Raw genomic sequence first — 20,074 nt, 5'->3', positions numbered from 1 at the left:
AGAGGCCACGAACATTGACAAAAATTTAACTCATTGCGGGGAACAACACACTGGCTCCAAACGAGTTCTGACAGACACCTCCTGTGGATTTCCAGCTGAGGTGGTTGAGAGTTGTCACAAGCGCTTTGTGTCAAATGCCTGATACTGGGGTCAGGGTGACAGAGACAAGCCCGGAGCCAAAAAATGAATGAGAGCTCCCTGACCCACCAGATGTCTGTGTTCCATAATAGTCCCGTTTCCCTGGTTTCAGCTAAGATGTGTCTATACAACCTGTCCTTAGAGATGACCTTCCTTGGTCTACTCGGCTTGTGAGGAGAAATAATATGGGGGCTACCTGAGATATTGCTTGGAATTTCATCTTCTTTAGCATGAGAGCAACCAGCGGCTCCATCTGGACCAAGGTCTACTTCCAGTTCATTAAATTTCAATGTATCATCACTGCGAGGCTGGGGGCTGTCAGAACTTCCTTGGAAAATTGAAGGCATCAAGGCACATTCATCCTTGGATTCTTCAGGCACTTCCTTCTTTTCAGCCTCCTGCAGCTCCATGCTGTGCCAGATGGGAAAGGAATGAGAGAAAATTAAATGGAGAAGATCTGACCCCAAGCCATTCTGGCTGCTTTTGACAGGAGGCATGGGGAGTGGTCACAGAGAGTAAAAGAGCAGGCCCCTTACAGACAGAAGGAGCTGTCCTCTCTCATATGAAGTGGAGTGTGTCAGTCTGGGGATGGCAGAGGGAGACAAGCAGGTACCCTACATTCCGGCCACAAACCTCTGATGAGGAAGGAGATTCAACCATCCCAGGATGGGACTTTCAGGAACAGGAAGCACAAACGAACTTCGCACCAAGTGCTTCCCCCGGGTCCTAATCCATGTTGAATATAAGGTGAAGTAGTCAAGTGAATCGGAGAAGGCAATGGCACCCCACTCCAGTACCCTTGCCTGGAAAATCTCATGGACGGAGGGGCCTGGTTGGCTACAGTCTATGGGGTCGCTAAGAGTCGGACACGACTGAGCGACTTCACTTTCACTTTTCCCTTTCATGCACTGGAGAAGGAAATGGCAACCCACTCCAGTGTTCTTGCCTGGAGAATCCCAGGAACGGCGGAGCCTGGTGGCCTGCCGTCTATGGGGTCGCACAGAGTCGGGCACGACTGAAGCGACTTAGCAGCAGCAGCAGCAGTCAAGTGAATAAGGGCTTCCCCGGTGGCTCAGTGGTAAAGAGGCCTGCCAATGCAGAGATGCGGCTTCGAACCCTGGGCCAGGAATATCCCTTGGAGAAGGAAATGGCAACCCACTCCAGTCTTCTCCATGGGAAAAAGCAATGGACAGAGGAGCCTGGCATGCTCCAGGCCGTGGGGTCACAAACATTCAGAGACAACTGAGCAACTGAGCATGCACAGTGAACCGAATACAGATATTAAAGCCTGATAGACTCTCGGAGATGTTCTACCTTCTCTTTAGGAACACAAAGGCCTGCAAGGCCGCTTTCACTTACTATTGTCAAGGAAAACCAATTTTGTTTTGCACAGTTGTCCTGCGGTTTCATTTTTCTAATTGCTTCTCTACTAATTCTGTTGCTAGTTACCTTCCTTGCAAGGCTCTAAAACACCTGTGTAGAAATAGATATTTATCTCACTTGGCCTTCCTTTAGAAGAGAACAGATACTCTCTGTGTGGAAAGGAAATCCTAAGGGTGCTGCATTCACCTTGGGTCATACATACACGTAGCACAGAGACAGCAGACAACCAAGTTACAGGGACATTTCCATGTGGGTGGAGCGAAGTAAATGAATCCCAGCTGCAGTTGTGCTTATACTTACATCTGGCATGTGACTCTCTTGAGGTACTTATTGTTCTTTTGTGACCCTGTCCACATTTTCCCTACACGTTACCAGCTCCTGATAGAAAGACTGAAAACCACAATCACAGAAAACTAACCAATCTAACCACATGGACTACAGTCTTGTCTAACTCAATGAAACTATGAGCCATGCCGTGTAGGGTCAGGGTGGAGAGTTCTGACAAAATGTGCTCCACTGGAGAAGGGAATGGTAAACCACTTCAGTATTTTTGCCTTGAGAACCCCATGAACACTATGAAAAGGCAAAAAGATAGGACACTGGAAGATGAATTCCCCAGGTGGGTAGGTGCCCTATATGCTCCTGGAGATCAGTGGAGAAATAAGTTCCGAAAGAATGAAGAGATGGAGTCAATGCAAAAACAACACCCAGTTGTGGATGTGACTGGTGATGGGAAGCAAGGTCTGATGCTGTAAGAAGAATATTGCATAGGAACCTGGAATGTTAGGTCCGTGTTTCAAGGCAAATTGGAAGTGGTCAAACAGGAGATGCCAAGAGTGAATGCCAACATTTTAGGAATCAGCGTCCTAAAATGGACTAGAATGGGTGAATTTAACTCAGATGACTATTATATGTACTACTGTGGGCACGAATCCCTTAGAAGAAGTGGAGTAGCCATCATAGTTAACAAAAGAGTCCAAAAGCTAGTACTTGGATGCAATCTCAAAAACGACAGAATGATCTCTGTTCCTATCCGAGGCAAATCATTAAATATCACTGTTATCCAAGTCTATGCCCCGACCAGTAATGCTGAAGAAGCTGAAATTGAAAGGTTCTATGAAGACCTACAAGACCTTCTAGAACTAATACCCATAAAAGATGTTCTTTCCATTACAGGGGACGGGAATGCAAAAGTAGGAAGTCAAGAAACACGTGCAGTTAACAGGCAAATTTAGCCTTGGAGTACAGAATGAAGCAGGGCAAAGGCTAATCGAGTTTTGCCAAGGGAACACACTGGTTATAGCAACACCCTCTTCCAACAACGCAAGAGAACACTCTACACATGGACATCACCAGATGGGCAACACCAAAATCAGACTCTGGGAGTTGGTGATGGACAGGGAAGCCTGGCGTGCTGCGGTTCATGGGGTCCCAAAGAGTCGGACACTACTGAGCAACTGAACTGAACTGAACTGATATTCTTTGTAGCCAAAGGTGGAGAAGTTCTATCGAGTCAGCAAAAAGAAGATCGGGAGCTGACTGTGGCTCAGATCATGAACTCCTTATTGCCAAATTCAGACTTAAATTGAAGCAAGTAGGGAAAACCATTAGACCATTCAGCTATGACCTAAATCAACTCCCTTATGATTATACAGTGGAGGTGAGAAAGAGGTTTAAGGGACTAGATCTGATAGAGTGCCTGATGAACTATGGACAGAGGTTTGTGACATTGTACAGGAGACAGGGATCAAGACCATCCCCAAGAAAAAGAAATGTAAAAAACCCAAATGGCTGTCTGAGGAGGCATTACAAATAGCTGTGAAAAGAAGAGAATCAAAAAGCAAAAGAGAACAGGAAAGATATTCCCATTTGAATGCAGAGTTCCCGAGAATAGCAAGGGGTGATAAGAACACTTTTCTCAATGAACAGTGCAAAGAAAGAGAGGAAAACAATAGAATGGCAAAGGCCAGAGATCTCTTCAAGAAAATGAGAGGTAGCAAGGGAATCTTTCATGCAAAGATGGGCTCAATAAAGGGCAGAAATTGTATTGACCTCACAGAGCAGAAGATATTAAGAAGAGGTGGCAATAATACACGGAAGAATTATACAAAAAAATTTTCATGATCCAGATAACCAAGATGGTGTGATCACTCACCTAGAGCCAGACATCCTGGAATGTGACGTCAAGTGGGCCTCAGGAAGCATCACTACAAACAAAGCTGGTGGAGGTGATGGAATTCCAGGTGAGCTATTTCAAATTCTAAAAGATAATGCTGTCAAAGTGCTGCACTCAATAGGCCAGCAAATTTGGAAAACTCAGCAGTGGCCACAGGACCGGAAAAGGTCAGGTCTGATTCCAATCCCAAAGAAAGGCAATGCCAAAGAATGCTCAAACTACTGCACAATCGCACTCATCTCACACGCTAGTAAAGTAATGCTCAAAATTCTCGTAGTCAGGCTGCAAGAATACATGAACCGTGAACTTCTAGATGTTCAAGCTGGTTTTAGAAAAGGCAGAGGAACCAGAAACCAAATTGCCAAAGTTTGTTGGATCATCGAAAAAGCAGAGAGTGCCAGGAAAATATCTACCTATGCTTTATTAACTATGCCAAAGTCTTTGACTGTGTGCCTCACCACAAACTGTGGAAAATTTTGAAAGAGATGGGAATACCAGACCACCTGACAGGCCTCTTCAGAAATCTGTATGCAGGTCAGGAAGCAACAGTTAGAACTGGACATGGAACAACGGACTGGTTCCAAACAGGAAAAGGAGTACATCAAGGCTGTATATTGTCACCCTGCTTATTTAACTTATATGCAGAGTACGTCATGAGAAATGCTGGGCTGGTTGAAGCACAAGCTGGAATGAAGATTGCCAGGAGAAATATCAATAACCTCAGATATGCAGAAGACACCACCCTTATGGCAGAAAGTGAAGAAGAACTGAAGTGCCTCTTGATGAAAGTGAAAGAGGAGAGTGAGTAAGTTGGCTAAAACTCAACATTCAGAAAGCTAAGGCGAAGGCGTATGGTCCCATCACTTCATGGCAAATAGATGGGGAGACAGTGGCACCAGGGGCAGACTTAGATTTGGGGCTCTAAAATCAGTGCAGATGGTGACTGCAGCCATGAAATTAAAAGGCGCTTACTCCTTGGAAGAAAAGTTATGACCAACCTAGATAGCATATTAAAAAGCAGAGACATGACTTTGCCAACAAAGGTCCATCTACTCGAGGCTATGGTTTTTCCAGTAGTCATGTATGGATGTGAGAGTTGGATTATAAAGAGAGCTGAGTGCCGAAGAATTGATGCTGTTGAACGGTGGTGGTGCAGAAGACGCTTGAGAGTCCCTTGGCCGGCAAGGAGATCCAACCAGTCCATCCCAAAGGAAATCAGTCCTGAATATTCATTGGGAGGACTGATTTTGAAGCTGAAACGCCAATATTTTGGCCACATGATGCAAAGATCTGACTCATTTGAATAGACCTTGATGCTGGGAAAGATTGAAGGCAGAAAGAGAAGGGGATGACAGAGGGTGAGAGGGTTGGATGGTATCACCAACTCAGTGGACATGAATTTGAGTAAACTCGAGGAGTTGGTGATGGACAGGGAGGCCTGGTGTGCTCAGTCCATGAGATCACAAAGAGTCGGACATGACTGAGTGGCTGAACTGGACTGATAGTTAATTGTTACCTGGGGGTTAGTGTTTCTTGTGCTTGTTCAGCCTCTTCGTCTTCACAAATTTCTGCAAACAAAATCAGAAATATCCAGTCAGCTTCTAGTCACTTCCCCCATCACAAACACAGGGACTCATATGGTCACAGAGTCATAAATATCTATGTACGAATTAGTACTGTATGGAAGTTTTAATGCATTGTCTTTAAACAACTGCCCAAGCATGGACTTCTGATCCAACAGGCAGTGTGTTTCTAAACTGGTAGATCATCCTCAGGACACCTTCTGCTTGAAATTGGGCAATCATTTAAATGGTCTTTTCTTCCTGATATCACCTCACATTGTCCACCTTCCATCTCCACTTCTACAAATGTATCATCCATCCTGACACAAATTCTGCCAAAGACACGGCGTCTATAGACCTTCTCAGGTCTCACAAGATGCCCTCCTTTCTCTAAGGAGAACAACCATGTCCCACAGCCCTCCATCTGGGAACATCCTGGCTCTTCAAGGTGGCTTTTGTGTATTATCTGGGAAAGCCTCTCTATGGAAAGTGCTCCATCTGCCCAACACCAAGACCAACTCCATCACGTACCTTATCCAACACCACAAAGTGAAGGGCTTTCTTTTTTCTGCAGTGTATTTGTAAATATTCCCAAATTTCATCACTATAGCTACTAGCAATAGATTATTTCACCCAGTTTACAGATGAGAAGAGTTACTAACATAAGGAAAAGCAATCGTTCTCACATATTGATAAACACAGCACTCAGCCTGGAACCTGGGAACTTCCAAGCTTCCTCTAGGGCTCTATTCACTCTAACAAGCTGTCTCCTGTCACCTCCATCTTTTTGTGCTTTAATGCTGGCTGGATGTTTCCTCCTGCCTCAGTGGCCATGGTCCATCAGGGAGGAAGCCGACAAGTGGGATATAATGACCTCCACCCTGTGCATTTCTCCATTGTCCTCTTACTTAGACAATCCTGCTCCTACAAAGCCCCAAAGAGGACACGAACCAGGAAAGCTGATCAACATTCGTACTGGAGCTGTTCATCTCACCAACTGGGGACCTAGGAAAGGATCAGTGCTCTCAGGGTCTGTGGCCCCCTCACCTGGGCTGAGCTTGCAGGCAAGGCGCTCTGCCAGGCGGTATCCCTCAGACAGGCTCTCTCGGAAGCCCTGCCCCTGGTGCTTGTCCAGGTCATTGTGGGTGAGGAGGTCCTTGAGGTGCTGCCTGAGCAGGACGGAGTCATCTTTCCCATCCTGTAGTGTCTGCCGTAACTGGGTCAGCTCTCGTGCCTGACTTCGAATTAGGATCTCACAAGTCCTAGGTGGAACAGAAGACACAGTTGTAAAAGGCAAAAAGTTAGATGAAAGACACTTAGGGATTTCTGTGAGAACAACCCCAAGGAGACCTTTAAACCGAATTCTGGCACATATCTGATGACTGGCTCAGGCACTCAGTCGTGTCCGACTCTTGCGACCCCTATAGTGTACCAGTCTCCTCTGCCCATTGCATTATCCTGGCAAGAATACTGGAGTGGGTTGCCATTTCCTACTCCATATCTGATGACTGGCCTATGTCAAAGAGAAAGAAGGTAAACAAAGGTTTCTTCTCTATCAGAAAGTACTCCTGTAAGATTCCGTGACATTCCATTCATCTTGTCCTTCTGTAAAGATATCCTACTGTCTTCCCTGGTGGCTCAGCTGCTAAAGAACCTGACTGACAATTCAGGAAACACAAGAGGTGCAGCTTTGGTCCCTAAGTCAGGAACATTCCCTGGAGAAGGAAATGGCAATCCACTCCAATATTCTTGCCTGGAAACTTCATGGACAGAGGAGCCTGGTGGGCTACAGTCCATGGGTCATAAAGAGTCACTACTGAGTGCACATGCATGCATCAATGTCTTCCTAAATCTGCATCATGACGATGTCTCTCCAGTTCCTCACTCGGCCATGCCCATTTGCATTAAAAAATACACAAAGTAGTTTCTGTATTTTTAATCTGGCAACACAAAGTACTGTCCAGTGAATGACACACAGCCAGATATAGAGTGTGGACAAGTATATCCGGGGTGAGTTGGAAAGAACAGAAGCATGACAGGGTGAAGAAAGCATTCCAGGATGGAGTCAGGCAGGAGGGGGGTGTGGTTTAAAGGCAAATAGGGTACCGATGGCACAACATTGTGAATGAGCCAAGTGCCACTGGTTCACTTGAATGTAGTGAATTTCATGATGAGATTCAAGGCAATAGTTGATTGAAAAGCAAAGTAAATTCCTTCCTGAATAACAACTGGAGTCCATAATTCACCAACTGGTATTCTCCACCTATTTGATAAGACTGTGCCCTGTGCCTGCCATGAACATTCCTGCCCTCCTTACCTCAGCCTTTCATCAAGTGTTGGCTTCTCTGCCGGCCTCGGCACCTCAAATGGCAGCTTCTCCCCCAGCACGGATTCAACAATGTCGTTATATGCTCCACACTCTGAGGAAAGAGAGACACAGCCTCAGGGAAAGCTGGCCTTGCTGCTGTGGTCACTGTCTTCAAGGGAGGAGGACAGACCACCTTAGTGGTGGAGGTAACTCTTTTTCCAGTCTCTATGGAGAGATTGCCACATCTGATTCCTTAGCATCTGAACCGAGGTGACTCCCCATTTTAGAGCTGAAGAAAGAGAAGCTCCAAGACACAGAAAGTAACTAGACAAGATGAACTGCCATTTGACAAAGTCAGAATTCACATCCCCTGAGAATGACCCTGAATCCTGGGCCACTGAACCAAGACCTGCAGCCTCTGAGGTGAGACACTGAGCAGGGGCCTGGGCTGGTGATCCCTGTGTGGTTGGGAAGGCTCCTAGGACTATAGGACTGATGGTTCCCTTCTGCTGGGATTTCAATAATGAACACGTGTCTCAAGGTGTAAAACTCACCTGGACATACTTGTGTGAAATAGAATACATGAAATCATAAGGACGTGAAAGAGATATGCCCAAACACTGAGAAAGTCTGTGTTATTAGGAACAGTAGAACTATGAACTACGTGTATTTACACTGAGTAGGCACTATTGTCAGGGCTTTGTCAGATTTACTCAGTATGCACTACAACGAAAACCCTAGTTACTATTACAACACCACACACACAGAGGAGGAACCAGAGACACAGAAAGGTTCCCAACAGGGATGTGAGCCCAGGAAACCTGGCCCAGAGTCCATGTCTTTCACACTGTGCTGTGGTGACCTCCACACCAGGGTCCTGGTGAGACATCTCTTCTTCACCAGCCTCACAATTTCTTTCTTAGAATTTTGTGACTATCATAAGGAGCGGTATAAATAATACTGAGTTTGTCCTTTGCCCAAAGCTCATCATTTCACTTTCTTAAATAGTAGGCTTTCCTTCTTTCTTGTCTCTGTGTCAATCATTTTTCATTAACTCCCTCATTGCTTCATTGAAAATGATTGTAGTAAAGTGACACAGACACAAGTTGTCAAGATTCCTCTCATCCCCTTGTTGTGCATGTACCCTGGACATGACTTCTTTTCCTTACTCCAGGCCCCTCTTACTGAACAGGCAAAAATGATTCCCATTGCCAGGCTGACTGTGGGTGCAGAGGGCCTCCTCACACTCTGCCTGGGTTTTTACTGTGGCTGGTGATCTCCCCCCACTTACCATCATCCTCATGTTGGTCACAGCTTATAGCACACACTCAGGGTCCCCCGGACTCCTGGTCAACCTGCATCACCAAAGTTGCACCAGCTCAAGTGGGGACAGAGGGGAAAGTACAGATTGTCTGATTTCACCAGAAACACCTTCATTCTTGCCAGAGGGTCACATGGCTTTCTTGGACTCAGAAGGAGAACTTGTACACTCAGAAAGCATGGCTTCCTTCTCACCAGGGAGTCTCTGTCTTGACGGCATCACACAGACCATGGTTTCAATGAGAAGCCGACTCATCCTTAATCTCCTTTAAATCATATCCCCCCTCTTCTCACAATGTCTAACCACACCTTACCCCAGTGTACCTAGCCCAGGGCGTTGCCAGTGGAGCATCAGGGAACCTTGAACGGATGGAGATCATTAGTTGCAGGGGTTTAGCCAAGAGGCATGCAGGGTCAGATACGGAACAGAAAAGATTCCAGTCAACACAGCTTAGTTTGCTTCTGAGACACACAGGCACTCCTGTGCCTGCACCAGGAATCACTGTCTGGTATTTTCACTCCAATCTCACCCTAGACATCACTGCAAACTTGGAAAAGTGCCTCCACTCCTTGTGCCTCAGTTTTCCCAGCCTCAGGGAACTGAAGGCAAAAGAGCCACTCCTACCTTTCCTGGATTGTGGTCAGAATGGAATTCAAAATGACAAAGGGAAAAGGAGACCAATCCTGGAGACTTATACTTTCTTAGAGGGAAGGCCGTGATCATTCATTGCTTTGGTGACCATGACCCCGAGGACTTACTGTATTTCTGCAGCTGGTTGGCCAGGGAGTAAGCAGTAGCTTCGGATACGAGGAATTTCTCTGTGAGGTCTCTGAAGTCCTGCTTGCACTTTGCCAGCTGCAACCGAAGCTCCTGGTTGACTTCCGTGAGGGTACGTTCTGCCCTCACATCAGATAAAGGGGGAACACATACTGCCATGGTGACATGTGGTAGAACGGGTAGAAGCCAAGGTGGGAAGGAGACACCCAATATATGGGGGGGTTAAAGACAAATAAGATCACATAGGCTTAATCAGCACTGAGGGATGACAAAAACTGGAATTCCTAACTTACTGTTGAGAACAACTAGAGGGTTCTCAACCGCAAAAAGAAGATGAAGATGCCAGAGCTCAGAGCCAAAGGTCCTGTGCGGGGCTGAGACCCAGACAGGAGTGAAGGGGGGGGGGGGTACCCAGCGTGCTAGGTAACCATCCGGAGTTGCCATAACAGAACTGGTAGGGGGAGGGGTTCACGGAATCTTGGCGGCCCCTGCCTTCCAGGTGCCTAGGCCATGACCATTTGTAACACCACCACTGACAGCACCCAAGCCCTCAGCAGCCACTCTTAGGTTGTCTACACACGTACCGATACCACTGACCTATCTTATCCAAAAACTGTCTAAGCTGAGTTCCCACTGTTCATTCTTCTGTGCACAAAAATATTCATGGGAGAAATACTTTGCCAGCAGGTCTTCATATCTGTTGGGCTGTCATAAAGTCACCTCAGTTCAGTTCATTTCAGTCGCTCAGTCATGTCTGACTCTTTGCAACCCCATGGACTGTAGCACACCAGTCCTCCCTGTCCATCACCAACTCCTGGAGTTCACTCAAACTCACGTCCACTGGGTCGGCGATGACATCCAACCATCTCATGCTCTGTCGTCCCCTCCTCCTCCCGCCTTCAATCTTTCCCAGCATCAGGGTCTTTTCAAATGAGTCAGTTCTTTCCAGCAGGTGGCCAAAGTATTGGAGTTTCAGCTTCAGCATCAGTCCTTCCAGTGAATATTCAGGACTGATTTCCTTTAGGATGGACTGGTTGGATCTCCTTGAAGTCCAAGGGACTCTCAAGAGTCTTCTCCAACACCACAGTTCAAAACCATCAATTCTTTGGCACTCGCTTTCTTTATAGTCCAACTGTCACATGCACACATGACTACTGGAAAAACCATATCACCTCATCGTCTCTTTAAACAGATCTTAAGGCTTGTCCCCAGGTGAAGGACGTCAAACCTGTAGACTGTCATGAACTTCTTCTCTGCGTCTTTTCCAGTTTAGTCTGTGTCCTAAAAACTGTAGGATACAAATCAGACTACAATACTAAGTGAAGAAATAATTTTTAAAAATATTTTCTCTCCCAACTCAGTATGCTTTTGCTGCATCCTGTTGTTATGTCAATTTCTTCTCTTTACTGGGCAGCATGTTGGTTTCAGAATAAACTTAAGGTTGACATCCCTACCTTCTAAATTCTTCCTCTGGGTCTGGGTTGTTCTATTTGATTCTTTCTTTAAAATGTTACTAAACACTACATTTCATACTTTCACCAATGTATTTCATTGTAGCCTCACAAGCGCTCTTTCCAAGCTGTCAAAATGACTAAAAGAGTTTATGTGTATCTCCTTGAAAACATGGTGTGCTTGTGCTCAGTCACGTCATTCTTGTCTGACTCTTTGCGATCCCAGGACTGTAGCCCGTCAGGCTCCTCTGTCTATGGGGATTCTCCAGGCAAGAATACCAGAATGGGCTGCCATGCCCTCTTCCAGAGGATCTTCCTGATCCAGGGATCAAACCCGCATCTCCTGTGTCTCTTGCATTGCAGGCTGATTCTTTCCCACTGAGCCACTGAATACACGGGCTGCCTCTCTGTTCAGGAAAGATTTGACAGCCTTGTGCTCTCGTTCTGTGTCCATTCAGTTCAGCCACATATTGAACAGGCCAGGTTTCCAGAGCAGTGTTTGTGGCACACTGTTTGATCCATCCCTTTGAGTTTTCCTCGTGCCATTGACCTGTGGTTGTATTCCGAAAACAGAGCATGCTTAAGTTCAAGGTCATAGGTCAGGGATCATGATGATCCCCAGTGAACATAAGCATTGTGTTCAGTGACATAGACGCTGAGCTTGAGGAAAGAGAGACAGGCAGGCCCTCAGGTAGTGATGGCCTGAACCAACTCCTCACTTCCTCAGCATCTCTTCCTACCCGGGTCTTGTGAGTCTGAGACTTGGGGAACCCCTGTAGCATCCATCTCTTCAGTTTAGCTCTTGGTCCTACCTGGGTGGAGGGTCAAATGGGTGTGACAACAAGCCACTGAGCATCTGTTCATGTTAAGATAAAAGATACAAAACAGGAACAGCTACTTATGAAAGCGTATCTTCCCCACACCCCCACACAATCCTCAAACTACAGTGCTTAATGATACTTGGTGTGTGAGATTCAGCAAAGGCTTTAAGGAAATCTATTTTCTGGTTGCTGTGGGGCCTGACATTCTGTGGGGGAAATAGAAATGTGTCAAATTCCTTCATTTTAAATATGATGAAACCAAAAAATCTCACAAAACGTAACTGCCTTGAGGTCAGGGATGAATTTTGCCATGCTAACAGAAGTATATAACAGGTACAGTTCACTGACTAATACTGTGCCAGGCATTTCACACATATTATGATACTTTCTTTCATCGTAATCATTCAAGGTAACATCCCTGTAGAAGAGGTACATTCAAAAAAATTATTGGACCAAAGTTAAAATTAAAAAAAAAAAACAACAACGCTTTATCAAGGCAAGTAAGCTATTGCTTTGCATTTTGTAGGTAGGAGAAACCTATTGTTTTTATCCTGCCATTGTCCCATTGCATACTCCTCTTTTTCTCTGTGACCTGACTTTATTCCTAGAGTCCTACCTTTTTTCAACAAAACCATTTCTATGCACTGAGCAATAGCAGAAGTGATGGCTGGGCCCTTCTAAAGGCTCCCTGAGTGCTTATGTGTTTCAGGACACCAGACACCATCTGGAGGCAAGAGCAGCCTGTCTGTTAGAATGTGTGCTGTGCTAAGTTGTTTCAGTCGTGTCTGACTCTTTGTGATCCTATGGACTGTAGCCCTCCAGCCTCCTCTGTTCCTGGAATTTCCCAGGCAAGAATACTGGAGTGGGTTGCCATTTCTTCCTCCAGGGAATCTTCCTGACCCAGGGATCAAAACCGTGTCTCTTGCCTGTCCTACATTAGCAGGCAGGTTCTTTACCACTAGCCCCACCTGAGAATCCCGTCTGTTAAGAGTGGGCAGCTGCTTTCCCACCCCACTGAGTTAGCAGCATATCCCAGGACACAAAGGGATCACTTCCCTTCAACTCAAGAATCTTTTCTCTCAGTGACTGCTCTATTGGCCCGAACTCTCCTGAAAGTGAATGCTCTTGCTAACTTTCTGGTTTCTTGTTAGGTGTCTAGAGTATTTATCAATTTCTTCTAACAAACATCTTCGTTGAAGTTTGCATTTATAGCAATAGGATTTATTTTTTAGAAAGTGGCAGCCTGGAGTAGATTGGTCCCATCAATGAGCAAACAAGGGTGAATTTAGCTTTCACTCAAAACCAGACTGAATTTAAAATTAGGCCCCACCATCACCCTAATTCCAAAACCAGACAAAGATGCCACAAAAAAGGAAAACTGCAGGCCAATATCACCGATGAACATAGAGGCAAAAATCCTTAATAAAATTCTAGCAAACAGAATCCAACATCATATTAAAAAGATCATACATCATGACCAAGTGGGCTTTATCCCAGGAATGCAAGGTTTCTTTAATACCCGCAAATCAATCAATGCAATACACCACATTAACAAATTGAAAGATAAAAATCATACGATTATCTCAATAGATGCAGAAAACGCCTTTGACAAAATCCAACATCCATTTATGATAAAAACCCTCCAGAAAGCAGGAATACAAGGAACACACCTCAACATAATAAAAGCTATATATGACAAACCCACAGCAAACATTATCCTCAATGGTGAAAAATTGAAAGCATTTCCCCTCAAGTCAGGAACAAGGCAAGGGTACCCACTTTCACCACTACTATTCAACATAGTTTTGGAAGTTTTGGCCACAGCAATCAGAGCTGAAAAAGAAATAAAAGGAATCCAGATAGGAAAAGAAGAAGTAAAACTCTCACTGTTTGCAGATGACATGATCCTCTATACATAGAAAACCCGAAAGATTCTACCAGAAAATTACTAGAGCTAATCAATGAATCGGAGAAGGCAATGGCACCCCACTCCAGTACTCTTGCCTGGAGAATCCCACGGACAGAGGAGCCTGGTAGGCTGCAGTCCATGGGGTCGCTGAGAGTCGGACACGACTGAGCGACTTCACTTTCCCTTTTCACTTTCATGCATCGGAGAAGGAAATGGCAACCCACTCCAGTGTTCTTGCCTGGAGAATCCCAGGGACGGGGGAGCCTGGTGGGCTTCCGTCTATGGGGTCGCACAGAGTCGGCCACGACTGAAGCGACTTAGCAGCAGCAGCAGCAGCAGCAATCAATGAATATAGTAAAGTTGCAGGATATAAAATTAACACACAGAAATCCCTTGCATTCCTATACACCGATAATGAGAAAACAGAAAGAGAAATGAAGGAAACAATACCATTCACCATGGCAACAAAAAGAATAAAATACTTAGGAATATATCTACCTAAAGAAACAAAAGACTTATATATAGAACACTATAAAACACTGATGAAAGAAATCAAAGAGGACACAAACAGATGGAGAAATATACCATGTTCACGGATTGGAAGAATTAATAGAGTGACAATGAGTATACGACCCAAAGCAATCTATAGATTCAATGCAATCCTTATCAAGCTACCAACGGTATTTTCCACAGAACTAGAACAAATGATTTCACAATTGGTATGGAAATATAAGAAACCTCGAATAGCCAAAGCAATCTTGAGAAAGAAGAATGGAACTGGAGGAATCAACATGCCTGACTTCAGGCTCTACTACAAAGCCACAGTCATCAAGACAGTATGGTACTGGCACAAAGATAGAAATATAGATCAGTGGAACAAAATAGAAAGCCCAGAGATACATCCATGCACCTATGGACACCTTATCGTCGACAAAGGAGGCAAGAATATACAATGGAGAAAAGATAATCTCTTTAACAAGTGGTGCTGGGAAAACTGGTCAACCACTTGTAAAAGAATGAAACTAGAACACTTTCTAACACCATACACAAAAATAAACTCAAAACGGATTACAGATCTAAACGTAAGACCAGAAACTATAAAACTCCTAGAGGAAAACATAGGCAAAACACTCTCCGACGTAAATCACAGCAGGATCCTCCACGACCCACCTCCCAGAATATTGGAAATAAAAGCAAAAATAAACAAATGGGACCTAATGAAAATTAAAAGCTTTTGCACCACCAGGGAAACTATAAAAAGGGTGAAAAGACAGCCTTCAGAATGGGAGAAAATAACAGCAAACGAAGCAACAGACAAACAATGAATCTCAAAAATATACAAGCAACTCCTGCAGCTCAGTTCCAGAAAAATATACGACCCAATCAAAAAATGGGCCAAAGAACCCAACAGACATTTCTCCAAAGAAGACATACAGATGGCTAACAAACACATGAAAAGATGCTCAACATCACTCATTTTCAGAGAAATGCAAATCAAAACCACAATGAGGTACCATTTCACACCAGTCAGAATGGCTATCCAAAAGTCTACAAGCAATCAATGCTGGAGAGGGTGTGGAGAAAAGGGAACCCTCTTACACAGTTGGTGGGAATGCAAACTAGTACAGCCACTATGGAGAACAGTGTGGAGATTCCTTAAAAAACTGGGAATAGAACTGCCATATGACCCAGCAATCCCACTGCTGGGCATACACACCGAGGAAACCAGAATGGAACGAGTCGCGTGTACCCCAGTGTTCATCGCAGCACTGTTTACAATAGCCAGGACATGGAAGCAACCTAGATGTCCATCAGCAGACGAATGGATAAGGAAGCCGTGGTACATATACACAATGGAATATTACTCAGCCATTAAAAAGAATACATTTGAATCAGTTCTATTGAGATGGATGGAACTGGAGCCCAGTATACAGAGTGAAGTAAGCCAGAAAGAAAAACACCAATACAGTATACTAATGCATATATATGGAATTTGAAAGATGGTAACGATAACCCTGTATGCAAGACAGAATAAGAGACACAGATGCATAGAACAGTCTTATGGACTCGGAGGGAGAAGGTGAGGGTGGGACGTTCTGAGAGAATAGCACTGAAACACGTATATTATCATATGTGACACAGAACACCATTCCAGGTTCGATGCATGAGACAAACGCTCAGGGCTGGGGCAATGCGATGACCCAGAGGGATGGGATGGGGAGAGAGGTGGGAGGGGGCTTCAGGATGGGGAACACATGTAAACCCATGGCTGATTCATGTCAATGTATGGCAAAAAACACTACAATATTGTAAAGTAATTAGCCCCCAACTAAAATAAATAAATTTACTTAAAATAAAATAAAACTAGGCCTCTCACTTTCCTCAAGGTGGATACTCATGTGCCACAGGCATGTGTCCCCAAGGACTTGTGTCTCTGCTGTAAACGGGACAAGAGTAAAATGGGGTCAGGTGGGCCTAGTCCTTCAATTCTAGAGTCTTCCAAGAGTTCTCTGCTTTAGTCACTGGATTGGAAACACCCTCGCTCTTCTGCTCTGTCCTACTTCTGTGTTTGGGGTAAAAGGTATACACTTCAGTGTGTTCTGTCCCCAAGCTGATCACTGGAAGAATCACCTGGGAGAGTTAGTACCCAAACAAGTGCACAGTCCTCACCTGTAGCAACTGTGCTTCAGTGAGTTGAGCTGGGATCTGGAATCTATTTGTTAAAGGTACTCAGGTGTGCACTTAGTTTTACCCACTGATTTCACTGACCTCCCTCATGATTCTAGGGGATGATTATTTCATTTATGGTACTTCCAGTGTTCAAAATTGACTGGTGCCAAAAACATAACTCTCTGCTGCTTTGCACATGAAGAAACTGAGGCACAGAGAGGGTCTCGAATGGGCCAAGACCCCCTTGCTGTAAGTGCTAGAGCCACACCCAGGTAGCAGCTCTTCTCTATACTTTCACATTCATATATTTGTGTTTTGTCTACTTACACGAGTGCTATAGTGTCTTAACTGTTGTTATTCAGTCACTAAATTGTGTCAGACTCTTTGTACCCCATAGAGTGCAGTGTGCCAGGCTTCCCTGTCCTTCACTATCTTCTGGAGTTTGCTTGAACTCGTGTCCATAGAGTTGGTGGTGCTTTCCAACCATCTCATCCTTTGTTACCCTCTTCTCCTTCTACCCTCAATCTTCCCCAGCATCAAGGTCTTTTCCAATGATTCAGCTCTTTGAATCAGGTGGCCAAATTATTGGAGCTTCAGCATCACTCCTCCCAATGAATATTCAGGGTTGATTTCCTTTAGGATTGACGGCTTTGATCTCCTTGACTCTCAAGAGGCTCTTCCAGCACCATGGTTCAAAGGAGAACCCCATGGAAAGTATGAAAAGGGCATCCTATTATCTCAATGTAAACTAGGAATTTGCTTTCCCCCTTTTATACTTTAGTTATTTGCTCCAAATTTACAGCTAGAACACCAAGTTCTACAATTGTGAGAATAAGATAAATATATAAATTATTTTTGACATGAAGAATCGTGATGTCAGGAAAGTATGTAACTCATACGAGAGGAAACCATTAATCACGAATCATTATGACAGCCATCAACCTATAAGACAAATCAAACTTGCCTCCTTCTCTCTTCAGCTGGCCAAGAAACAGTAGCTACTGATATAAGCAGTTTTCTCTGGAGACGGTGGCAGAGTTGACTGCTTTGAGCCAACATGGAGCCCAAGTGCAAGCTGTACCCTGAGAGGCTCACATCTGGGTGAGAAGCAGGATTTGGGGGCCAGAAGAGACATATATCTGTTGGGAAAAAAAAGGGGGGGGGACAGATCACCCTTGATGTCATGGTAGCCAGCACTGACCATCTCCTCCAATGAACCTACCACCACTATACCTCTCATGATTTTGTTTTTACTAGATGGAGAACTCCATGAAATTGGGGATAATATTTCATTCATCTCTGCGTGCATGACTCCTGGCATTGAGTCAAGCACTGAGGAGGCTCTCGGCAACATCCGTTCACTAATTGCAGAAACATGGTTACAAGACTCCACTTAGCTCAACTACGCTCCTAGACAACCGTCTGGTCAGGGATGCTCTTTCTCCCAGGAAGCAGCAATCCCCTTCCTTAGAGAGGAGCCTGCCTGACACTGCCTGACACTGCCTGACACTCACCTGAGCTGACTCTGATGAAGACATGGCTGTCCTCAGGGATTCCCCTAGCAGGTTCACACTGCCATTAGGAAGAGATGTCCTTGGCATATCCTCCCATCCTCTGGTGGCCATGATATCCCACCTGAGGAGAGCCACCACGTGTAATTGCCACGATGCACTTGTATTCGTCCTCTCGCTGTTTAAATTCCTCATGGATATATTACTGATATCTGAACTCCAAGTTGGTAACATAGCATAAGGCAAATTAAGCAATATGTAGTTAAGAGATGTTATGTGTAAAGCCTCCAAAGTGTAAATGCAGAAGAATATTGTTACTATCTCTACTTCAGAAACGAGGGTCCCATTAATCTGGCCCCTGGTATGAATACATATCTCTAATTCTTCTCCAAACATCATTTATCCACATTACTGCACACTTACTTGGAGGACATCTGCTGTGTGGCCACTTCCAAGGCTGAGGCTGGGGATCGAGGGCAAAGCCTCAAGATCCCATTGTCCCCCTACCATGGTGCTCGCAGCAGTATAAACTAACACTGAGCCATTGTGTGGATCTCCTCAGCAGGTGCATAAGTTCACTGTGGACTGTTACTCTCCCGGTCCTTCCTGCTCAGCTCAGGCTGCTCCGTGAGGACTTGGATGATACTGTGCATTCCTCACTTCCTCTTGAATTTTCTGAGCTCAACCTGTCCTTATCCTCACCTCCCTTGGCAACCAGCTCCTCCACCATTACCTTGTTTTTCTTTGGGTTTTCTCATCCTCCCAAACCGTTGACTTCCTTTCTTCCACCTCCTCTCTGAGTTCTGTGTTTTCAGTGTGTGGCTCAGTTGAGGCTCCTGCAGGGGACACACAGAGAAGGGACCAAGTTCAGGTCTTGGCTGCATGTTCCAACACACATTTCACATGAAGCTCAGTCTCTCATGCACTCAGAAAAAAAACTTAGCAGGAAAGCAATTTGGAAAATTTGAATAACCTTATCTTACTGATGAGGAAACCGAGGCCTAAATAGGTGGAGATTATCCCTAAATTCCCACACCCGTTGCTGCTATACACCCACCGGGCAAACCCTGGCCACAAGCTTTTGTATCTAAAAACACCAGGAACCCATGGTTGAAATGCAGGGGACATTTGTTAAACATACACATTTCCACTCTTAAAACAATGATAGTTGAAGGACATTTCTCAGAAAAAAATGTTTATCTGTTCAATAGTCCATATTTATACACTGTGTTCCATCTTGACTCTCACATCTGGACTGAGGAAGCTATGACTATTAAAAACATCACAGTCATTGTTAAAAATATGTATGTAGGACTTCCCTGATGGCTCAGTGGTATAGAATCCACCTGCAATGCAGGAGCAGCAGGAGACTCGGGTTCAGTTCCTGGGTCAGGAAGATCCCTCGAGGAGGAAACAGCAACCCACTCCAGTATTCTTACCTGGAGAATCCCATGGACAGAGGCGGCTGCCAGGCTAGAGTCCATCAGGTCGCAAACAGTCGGATACGACTGAAGCGACTTAGCACGCATGCAAGGCAAAATCAGGCAGTTGATGTGGCCAGTCATTAGCACCCTCTCCCCACTGCTCTTTTCTGCATCTTTTTTTCTTTTCTTAGGGGTGTTTTTTTTGCAACTCTGTAATCAGCAGCCTTGGACAAGGGGTATCTACTCACAACGGCCCCTCCTGACCTGGAATGTGGAGTAACTCCTCTCGGCCCTCCTGTGCCCTCGCAGCCCCTGCCCCTTGGGCCTGGGTTAACTCCTCTCGCCGCAGCCCCCGGCCCGGCCTAGCCCCAGTCGACCGCCGCCCCCGGCCCCCGGCCCGGCCTAGCCCCAGTCGGGCGCCGCCCCCGGCCCCCGGCCCGGCCTAGCCCCTGTCGGCCGCCGCCCCCGGCCCCCGGCCCGGCCTAGCGCCTGTCGGCCGCCGCCCCCAGGCCCCGGCGCGGCCTAGCCCTCGTCGGCCGCCGCCCCCGGCCCCCGGCCCGGCCCGGCCTAGCCCCTGTCGGCCGCAGCCCCCGGCCCCCGGCCCCGCCCCCGTCGGCCGCCGC

At 45.7% G+C, this 20,074-nt stretch overlaps 1 protein-coding gene and 1 long non-coding RNA gene across 2 annotated transcripts in view; one reads left to right on the top strand and one right to left on the bottom strand.

Moving 5' to 3' along the window:
• Window positions 1-10,058, bottom strand: part of LOC145504748 (NBPF family member NBPF19-like) — a 363,203-nt gene extending 353,145 nt beyond the window's left edge. Inside the window, exons 1-5 of the mRNA XM_081486054.1 lie at window positions 9,647-10,058; window positions 7,577-7,679; window positions 6,307-6,521; window positions 5,214-5,265; window positions 335-549 (exon numbers count right to left, since the gene is read on the bottom strand). Of these exons, the coding sequence (XP_081342180.1) occupies window positions 335-549; window positions 5,214-5,265; window positions 6,307-6,521; window positions 7,577-7,679; window positions 9,647-9,824 (763 nt within the window). The 5' untranslated portion in view covers window positions 9,825-10,058. The remainder of the gene's footprint in view (window positions 1-334; window positions 550-5,213; window positions 5,266-6,306; window positions 6,522-7,576; window positions 7,680-9,646) is intronic.
• Window positions 6,976-18,420, top strand: LOC145504792 (uncharacterized). The gene is made up of 4 exons (XR_014052489.1): window positions 6,976-7,773; window positions 7,855-7,990; window positions 17,497-17,617; window positions 17,774-18,420. It is a non-coding gene; the product is annotated as an uncharacterized LOC145504792 (long non-coding RNA).
• Window positions 18,421-20,074: the final 1,654 nt, after the last annotated feature.

The sequence above is a fragment of the Giraffa tippelskirchi genome, chromosome 5 (assembly GCF_054371585.1).
Source record: "Giraffa tippelskirchi isolate mGirTip1 chromosome 5, T2T-mGirTip1v1.2.pri, whole genome shotgun sequence".
In the NCBI taxonomy this organism is placed as follows: Eukaryota; Metazoa; Chordata; class Mammalia; order Artiodactyla; family Giraffidae; genus Giraffa; species Giraffa tippelskirchi.
The sequence above is the reverse complement of the archived record's forward strand: the minus strand, read 5'-3'. Positions and strand labels throughout refer to the sequence as shown.